We start from the raw sequence: 9904 nt of genomic DNA, 5'->3' as shown, positions 1-9904 counted from the left end.
AGGATAAACCTACACTCACATTCAACCTACTTATACCTGACTGTCCACATATAGGTCTCAGTCTGGGAAAGCCTTAGATGCAAATCCTCAGTTGGAAAATGTTAAGATGTTAAGATTTCAGGATAAGCCAACAAACTTAAGCTCTAATAATGTTTAAGTCACAGTAAAGAGGAAACGGGTCAACAGCCAAAACTGGGAAAAACAATGAACAAACACCTTCAGTTTTAACTCTTATTCCTAATACCAATGAAAAATGTATTCACTCATTTAGAAATAAAGTGTCCTGGGGCACCTGGGTGGCTCAGATGGTTAGGCATCTGCCTTCGGCTCAGGTCGTGATCTCTGAGTCCTGGGATTGAGCCCCACATAAGGCCCAGGGGGAGCCTGCTTCTCCCTCTCCTTCTGCCTACCACTCCCCCTGCTTGTGCTCTCTCTGTTTCTCTCAAATGAATAAATAAAATCTTTTTAAAAAATAGAAATAAAGTATCCTTAACATCTGTGAGTTAGACAATGGAAATGTCACTGTGATCTACACAAGCAAGGCTCTGCCCTCACATGGTTTCCCTGAGCAGTACGGGGGGTGGGGAGGCAAGGTACAGTACAGGACAAGTCTGAGTAAAAAAGCCACAACTGGGCAAGAACAAAGAGCCATTTATCAGAGCTGGAAGTCAGGAGAGACTTCTCACGACATGTGATGCCTCAACTGAGACTCAAACAATGAAGAGGTGTAAGAAAGAGAGAGGGGAGTGGGTGAATATTCCGCGCGCAGGAAAATCAAGAGCAGAGGCAAGAGAAATTGCACCCATTTGGAAGAACAGAAAGAAGTTTGTCATAAAGCACAGAGGTGGCAGGGAGCAGTGGGAGAGAAAACTCGGGAGACGTTAAGAAGACTACAAGTAACGAAAAGCGGCCTAGGTGATTCCAAGAAAAATGGGAAACCACTGAAAGGTTTTTAAAAAGAAATCACAAATACGTTCTACTTTGTAAAAACGTTGCTGATGGCTCCATAGAGGAAGAATTGGAGAGACCAAGGAGAAAGTCTAGGCAAGAGAAAATAGTGAACCGAGAGCTGGCACTGGGGATGGAGAGATGTGAACAGATTAATTAGAAGTTAGAAGAGACCAGGCTTGATGGGGCAGACTGGCAGAGTGAGAACGTGTTCAGAATGCTTGGGTTCAAATCCTGGCCCTGCCATTTGTAGAGAAAGTTACTTCATCCTTCTGCACCTTCGTCTTCCTTTCCGGAAAGTAGGAATAATAATAGTAGTAGTAGTAGTTGTTTTTGTTGTTGTTGTTATTGCAGCTGCTTATGAGATTATTATGAAAGCTAAACAAGTTAATTCACAAAGTACTTAGGACAGTTCTTGGTATGTGGCAAGTGGTCAAAAAAATAGTGTCTAGTATTATTGAGTGTAATAGCTCAAAACTAGAAACTAGTTTTTCATTAACTCTAGAATGGGATGAGGGAGAAATGGGGAGGAAATAGTCATGGATCTCGCAAAGAATTTGGGCTTGGTCAAACAGGTAGATGCCTGTGCCGGTTAATCTATTTATTGCCTCTCAGCTCCAAATCCACTCTTGATATCATGCTCTGAGATATAGAGATGGACCCCGTAAGCATTTATCCTTTCAGCAGGCACAATTTTAAGCTTTGTCAGTAAAGGGCACTACAGGGGTATACTACAGGAGGAATGGACATCTCGTTCTGGCTCAAATGGGTTTCCATTTGCTTCTTTTTGCCCCTACACATGGCTGCCAGTGGTGTATGTAGAGGACATCTGGTAGCACTCATCCCCAAGGGGGTTTCAGTGGCAGATTCCCAGTGAGTCTCAGAGTTATCCCAGAAGTTGCCTTCCCAGCCTTGACCCATCTGCACCCCAGAAGAGTATCTCCCTCTTGTGACTAGAGACAGGCTCTGGCATGGAGTAGCACATTTCTCTGCCATCCATACTTTCTCCAATATGGTCTGAATTCCAATCAGCTTGTCCTTTCCTTGGATACTCTGTCCCCTGGCCCTCATGTATTCTTTATCATTTTATAGCTAATCCCCATTATAATTAATAATTCTTTATGTTGTTCAAATTACTATGTATATTCTATCTCCTGATTGGACCCTGACAGAAACAGTACTGTTCACTGAAATGGGAAACATAGGAAGAGAGACAGGCGTGAAAAAGATAAATCCCAATTTGGACATAGAGCACTTGAGATGCCTGTAAGGCATCCCAATAGGACCATCTGGTAGGAAGCCAAGGATCTGAGGGGTCTAAAGCTCAGAAGTGTCCAAGCTGGAGAGAGAGTTTTAGACATGAGTAGTCTTCAAGTCTCCAAAGTCTCAGTAAATGAAGCATGTATGTAAATGCCACACGGCCAGGAGATAGATTATTTTTTCATTTTTTTGTACGCTCCCATGTTTCATCAAGAATCCCTAAATAGGCTATATATGTAGGAGCACATTTCATCAAAAGATTTATGGTGATTTCCTACTGTGTATGTCAGGTCATGTTGTTTTATATCGACGTTTTCAAAGCTAACTGAAAATATGGTTGAAAAGTGCCAAGCCCTGTACTAATAACTCTAATTACACTCCAAACTTGGAAGTTTGAACCTGGTGGAGGCAGGGGAATAATTAGTCATATCGGCTACACTAGATGCTGACTGCAATCAGAAAAACTCCTAGATGTGCCAAAACCACAAGTAGCAGTATTGAAAACTAGTGCACTGCTATCCTCTGAAATGACCAGATAACAAACATACTTTGAAAGAGCTCCAGGCTGACCCCTTCCACTCATTCTTTCCAGGGTGTGAACTCAGCCAACATAACTCACTCATAACTTGCTTCACCCATTTCTCAAAAGTTTGGATCTACTGACCACAAAAAAAGGAAGTTCCATCAGCAGTTTGCAAAGGAACAATTTGAAAGAGAAATGCATTAAATCCTCGGGGAAATTAAACCCAAATAATCCAATAACAGTGTTACAGAATTAACCCTAGACTATGAATTGAATTAATTGCCTCCTACTGTGGGGATTCTTGGCTAGCACAGACCAAAACAAATGAGGCCAATGATGTCAACTGCCTTAAGAGAGGTTGCGGGCAAGTGTGACCTTGGGGTACCCAAGAGTTTACCCGTTGTTGTTTTTCTAATTTATTCTGGAGATCTATAATACAGAGAAGGGTCTTCACTTCTGCCCATCACAAACCTCAAATCATGGTAGGCTGTGGGAGTGGCTGGAGGTGGTTCAGTCCTTGACACAAAAGGTGCTATTTCATGACTTGCTCTTTTGTGAATTCACCTCTAAGTGTCTGTGTCTAGAAGTAGCTAGAAATCAATCACTGTAAGGTCTTTCTCTCCTGAGAGGGTTGAATGGGCAAATGAGAACAAGTAAGGATGTCTCTAGAACCTAGGCACTCTCATGATAAGGCAGGTCTTTAAGAATACCAGTCATCTGCTCCAAAAGGGACTCATTTTGGCATTTGAGGAAATAAGCATTTATTTCTATAAATTCTTTTCTTATGCCATGATGTCAGTATGCCTCTGGCAATGCGAGATTTACCTAAATAATATGGGCCAGGGGAGCAACAAAATTAGCATGCGTGTGACTTACCAAACCTCTGCTAGGGTTCTTAAGGGCTCTGAGGAGGAAGGTAGGATACGGCATCATCACAGAAATACAATCCCAGTGATTTATACAGTTTTGCCAAATAAGGCCCACGGGGAAGATACAAAAGGCCTAGAACTGCCTCCAGCTTCTCCTGAGACAGCCGGTTTGTCAAAACATCTAACTCATGGTCTTATGCCCACCTTTCACATTGTAGCTGACATTTACTCCTGACGCTTTTTAATAACAAAACTGCATTACAAAAAGTTAATTAATGTCATTTTATTTGGGTATTATGTGACTTAGAACTCTTTTTACATTCTGAATTTTGTTTGACATTTTGAAAATACTATGCCTAACTCTTTTGTGTGGGTAAAAAAAAAATTTTTTTAACATAGCTAGCATGTATTGAATACCATTTTTCTTCCTTCTCCAGAATTGACGCAAACACTGAAATATTTTTCATTCGAGCTCAAAGAAACGAAGCATTCTGTTTGTTGGGAATCTTAATTACCATGGCCCCAAACTTATCTAATTAGAAGATCCTTCATAGTGAGGAAAATTACTTTCAAAGTTAATGAATTTGCAAACAGGAACACTGCTGTCTTTCCAGAATGAATTACCCACATTCCTTAAATCCATAGTTTAGTTAAACACTCTAATTAATATTAGTACGTAAAACAAGTGGGATTGGTTTCACTGATAAATCAAACTTTCCTTTGTTTTTAGACAGTATAAAAAGACCATGATTCCCTTCCTTGTAGACATCAGGCTGCACATAGAAACTTAATTCTAGATTCTGAACAAAATGAAAGTTATTTCATCAAAATGCTTTATTTTAGTGATTTTGGCCACTTCAAGCTTGTTAACATCAAACATCTTTTGTACAGATGAATTAATGATGTCCAATCTTCACAGCAAAGAAAAGTATGACAAATATTCTGGGGTAAGTTTTTTAACTCTTACATGACTAGCATTAACTATATATTTGTCCTAATTCTAATGCTTTTGTATTTTATAAAGAGTAAGGAATAAGTTCGTTTGTGCTTTGTTGTTTGTCCAACTGCAGCCTTCCATGACAGTGCATTGATGTAACTTGTATTTTTTTTTTAAAGATTTTATTTATCCGACAGTGAGAGACACAGCAAGAGAGGGAACACAAGCAGGGGGAGTGGGAGAGGGAGAAGCAGGCTTCCCGTGGAGCGGGGAGCCCGATGCGGGGCTCGATCCCAGGACCCCGGGATCATGACCTGAGCCGGAGGCAGACGCTTAATGACTGAGCCACCCAGGCGCCCCGTAACTTGTGTTTTTTAACACAACAGCAGTCTGGCCTCTCTAATGACAATTTATGTACAGGATTTGGTGCAAGCATAAGGTGCATTAATAATTTTCAATTGACTCAGAAGTACACAGTTGTAATAAATAGTTGCAGAAATAAGACCTGATACATTTCAGCTGAACATTTGAGTTGTCTTCAAACTACAGACAAACAAACAAACAAAAATACAAGGATTACATGTTCTACTTAGTAATGATGAGCTGGTAAGTTTATGGTAAATCTATATCTAAGTAAAGTATTTATCTTTAGATGGTAGAATTGCAAGTTATTTTTATTTTCTTCTTTATGTTTATATATTTTCCAAATTTCCTGAAATGAGCATGTATTACTTTTACAATCAGAAAAACAACCATTTATAAATCTTCATAAGGACAAATTTTCATGGTAAGCTAAATCTAATTAAATAGTTGCTGCATTTTAAATGGTTATTTTAAAGTTGGTATATTAGTGGTGCAGTAGTCCACAAACCAACCAGTGCTTTACTAAAAATGTAACTTGTATACTAATAAAAATACAATCAGTTTCTTAGAGCGGAACTCTTGAGTATGAGCAGGTAAAAAAGAAATACAAGGGAGCCTCCTCTAACTCTACCCCAAAGCCTAGCTAGCATCTCTGTTTCCATGTGTCCGCCACTTTGGTGTTTAAAAAGAGGAGAACACAAGGGACATGAAGAGGCAGTGGGAGGTTTCTCTAAAATCAAAAATCTGTCCAGGGACAGAGAAACGGGATTGCTTTAAGAAACCAAATACGAGGGCGCCTGGGTGGCTCAGTCGGTTGAGCGACTGCCTTCGGCTCAGGTCATGATCCTGGAGTCCCGGGATCGAGTCCCGCATCGGGCTCCCTGCTCGGCGGGGAGTCTGCTTCTCCCTCTGACCCTCTTCCCTCTCGTGCTCTCTGTCTCTCATTCTCTCTCAAATAAATAAAATCTTTAAAAAAAAAAAAAAGGAACCGAATACGAACTATTTATTTAAAAATCCTGCAAATGGAAACACAAACCTTGTTTATTAGCTTTACCAGTTCCACAAACTAAAGTCTGGATTTAAGTTAATTTGGGGTTTAAACCTATTGCCTATAACAATAACTTATTTTAATATTCATTTCTAATCATAGCCTGTAGGAGACCTTAAGGGGGAAAAGGAAAGAAGTCTCAATTTTGAAGAATTAAAAGATTGGCATCCAAAAACTGTCATTAAGATGAGTGCACCCACAGTCAACAAAATGCCACACTCAGCAGCCAACTTGCCATTGAGATTTGGGAGGACCATGGAAGAAGAAAGAAGCACTGGGGTAATGGCCAACCTGCCTCTGAGATTTGGAAGAAATATAAAAGAAAGCATCTCAAGACATGTTCCTAATCTACCCCAAAGGTTTGGCAGAACAGCAGCCAAAGGTGTCGCCAAGACACTGAGTGATTTGCTCCAACAATCCATGCATTCACCATCTGCCAGTGAGTTACTTTACTCCATGAACTGCCCGCCTCAAGAAATCCAGAATCCTGATCAAAAACACCCATGGTAAATACCTGAAATCCAGTTAAAATGCATGGGCCGTTATATATAGCTGGTCCAGAAATGTTAAAAAGGATTACCTCTTTTCAAAAGAAGTTTTTAAGAAAGTTAAGTTTCTTAGAAGGAAAAAACCAAAGAGATGGGGAAATAAACTGAGAACTACAGAAGGCCAGATATAAACATGACCAGAGGTAGAAAGTAATGAGGTGGCTTCCCCTAAGCCCCACATGGGCATCAATCCCACTACTCTATAGCCACACACTGAGTAGGAAGAAGATTCGATGACAGGATTGGGAATTTAGGCCTATGACATATTGCCCAGCATTTGACCTCTTTAATGTGAAAGGTCCCACATGAGGGAGCTATCTGCAAGTACAAAGGAAGGCATCACAATATGCCAAGTCTCAAATTCAGAAGGTTTTCTTCCTCAACTTTGAATCAAAATTTTTTTCTTTTTTCTGGCTCTCATTTTATAAATGAGTTCTATTACAATCATTGTTTGCATTAATAAGTATTAAGTTATCTACTATGTACAAATCAGAAAGCAAGAGGCTCATAAAATTAAAAGGCAACTTACCTATTATTTTCTAATAGAGTATATATAAAAACAACAACAAATTTCTATAAAGTAGAACATGACACCTTAATTAAGGCCTGTAGAAAGGAAGGCAGCAAGCTGTGACACCTTATAAGGGAGACGTTTTCAGAACATTCCTGGTTTATTTTTTACCATGGCTCTTATCCCTATCTGACATATGTTTAGAGTCCATTCCCCTTTACTAGAATTTCAGGTCCATAAATCCCACGCTTTTTGTCCACTGCATATCCCCAGTGCCCAGAAAAAAAAAAGAGGGGGAAAAAAAAAGGAGAGTATTTCTACATGAGGAATCTGAGAATGTTTCCTGAGTTAGACTTTGAAAGGTGGCTCTGTTTTGAATATTCAGAGACTGGTGGGAGGAGAGAAGATACTTTCAGGCAAAGAGAGGAGTATGATCAAGATGAGCCAAGCACAGCTGGGGTTCAGTTTGGCAAGAGCAGCAGGGGTAGGAAGAGGAAAGGAAAGAAGGCGGGGAGGCTGGGGTAAGAGCAGAGTGCACTCAGGGCTGACTAAAGGACTTTGGACCTTATCCATTAAGGAAAGGGGAACCACTGACATTTCTGCTGAGGTCCTGAGATATTACGCGGAGGTAGAATTTGGCAGCTCACCAGATGTTGGCAGTGGGACAGTCATGAGGGAGAGGGATGAGTCAAGGGTAAGTTGGTAAGTCTGAGTATGCAGCCATTACAAATTCAGGTTCTCATCAACATCTCACTCATTTCAAGTGCAACACAATTCAACTCAAGTATAATTAAGCAATTAGGATCATGGCTAGTGTTTTTATATGTACTCATGCCATTGTTATGATGGTTGAGAACATTTTGTACTGCTTACGTTTTAGGAGACTGGGATTCAAGAAAATAGATGATGCAGAACTGAAACAAGAAAAATAAGAAGTCTGGAGCTAGTCCCTAAAGATGATTTAAGCTGTGGTCTGTAATCTGCAAACAACTCTATAGTGAAGACACCAGTGGATGAAGAGTCACTGTATTCTTTTGATGGGTTATCACTGACAACAATTTTTCTTTGTCACTAGCGCTAGTATCTTAAAAGTTATTAAAAAAGCAATTTAAAGAATATTGTAATGTAAAGATGAAATAATTTTTGTCTAAATAAAAAGAACATGGCAAATATTTAAGAAGCCTCTGGTGATGGGGAGAGAGGGAGAGAAGGGCAGCGGGGGAGGCTGAAGCCATCTCACCATCTTATGTAAAAATCATAGATACAGCCACACTGAAGTAAAAAATTAAATATGAGAGTAGCCTGACAAATATTATTATGAAATTTAAATAATTTAAGAGTAACATGGTTGACAAATGAACAAGAATAACAAATCACTTACAAACATGTTTTATACACCCATTTTTTCTATTGCATCAATTGTTAGTGATTCTGTGATAGGTTATAATTTTTCTAAAAAGAGATTTAAAAAAAAAGGCAATTATATTAGATACCTCTTTAAGTGTCTCCTCTATCTGGAAGTTTGCCTTCTGGTGTGTCTCTTTTCTCCCCAGTTAATAGTTCAAGTTTTTGATTTGCAGAAATAATCTGGTCACTCCTAAATGAACAATTTATAAACATAGTACACCATAACACAAATGCACAGTTATTCAACTTTAGTCATAAGAACATGAAGTCCCTAATCAAATATAGCTGGTTTATTGAACAGTCTCAAGTCCATAGGGTGCAAATAAGAAATGGTGTTATTTTTCCTCCTACCCTGCCCCCAGTTGTGCTGTGTTGAATCTCCTTTCCCTGCTGGGTAGTGATCCCTTAATGAGAGACCCTGGACAGATTCTATAACTTCCTTGGTCACTTCCAGATATTAAAAAACTCAGTCAAGTCCACAAGAAACAGACTCTTAACTACAGAGAACAAACTGATGGTTACCAGAAGGGAGGTGGGTGGGGGGATGGGTTAAATAGGTGATGGGGAGTAAGGAGTGCACTTGTTGTGATGAGCACCACGTTTTGTATGGAAGTGTTGAATCACTATATTGTACACCTGAAACTAATATTACACTGTATGTTAACTAACTGGAATTAAAAAAAACAAAACTCAATGAAGTCCAGTTAAAGATGCCAACCTCATATCCAAAGCAAAGTTTCCCCTCCCCAACTGCCGGCTGGGCCAGTGACTGGAAGGACCTGAAGTGGTGAAAGGGGCATCTCTCTGCTCTTCCTCTCTCCCTCCCCCGCTCCTCATCTCAAAGGTAGGGTGGTGAGAGGCAAAAATGGTAGGTCTCTGGAAAACAATCTCCTCTCCTATTTTCTCCAGGGTGTCCGAATGGGCAAAGGAGAGATGGGGTAAGGGATCAAGAGTAGCCTTTTTTTTTTTTTTTTTGTCTTCTCTATATAATCACTATAGTCTCACTTCTACAAGGGAGTTCTTCAGGAAGCCCTACCTGGGTCACTGATCTGAGAGACCTGGATGTTACTTGATCTCTTCCAACTACCATTACCTCATTTGTACTCCCCATAGCTTCTTATTGCCAGAAAGAAAGGCTAGAGCCAACCACCTTCTCAGTGTCCACTTGATCCATAGAAAATGCAGTCATCCTTGTATGCCAAGCCCTGGACTGCATGCTGCCCTTCGGCTGCTCCATGCTGAGCCCATTTGTCTCCAGTCCTCTTTGCCCTGCTTAGGAGGGGCAAGGGCAGATCAGTAAGTCTACTGCCTAAGCAGACAGCCAGTCAGAAGTGAACTGCCAGTGCCCGCTTCATGCCCCTGCCCTCAATGAGGGATTTTCTAGAAAGTTCTCTAGCTTGGCTTCAGGATGGGGAGCTGCTATAGCAGGGCCTCCCCCAGGCCAGCCTCTCATACACAGCTGGGAGGGACTGCTGTGGCTCTACCACCTC

The 9904-nt window shown here is 40.4% G+C and overlaps 1 protein-coding gene across 1 annotated transcript; it reads left to right on the top strand.

Moving 5' to 3' along the window:
- The first annotated feature begins 4409 nt into the window (after positions 1-4409).
- Positions 4410-7939, top strand: NPVF (neuropeptide VF precursor). The gene is made up of 3 exons (XM_025873383.2): positions 4410-4547; positions 6051-6454; positions 7888-7939. Exons 1-3 carry the CDS (start codon positions 4410-4412, stop codon positions 7937-7939), a joined length of 594 nt encoding a protein of 197 aa, XP_025729168.1.
- Positions 7940-9904: the final 1965 nt, after the last annotated feature.

This window comes from Callorhinus ursinus, unplaced genomic scaffold (assembly GCF_003265705.2).
Source record: "Callorhinus ursinus isolate GAN/ISIS: 27379988/994484 unplaced genomic scaffold, GSC_fseal_2.0 scaffold12, whole genome shotgun sequence".
In the NCBI taxonomy this organism is placed as follows: domain Eukaryota; kingdom Metazoa; phylum Chordata; class Mammalia; order Carnivora; family Otariidae; genus Callorhinus; species Callorhinus ursinus.
This window is presented reverse-complemented; position numbering and strand designations above follow the sequence as displayed.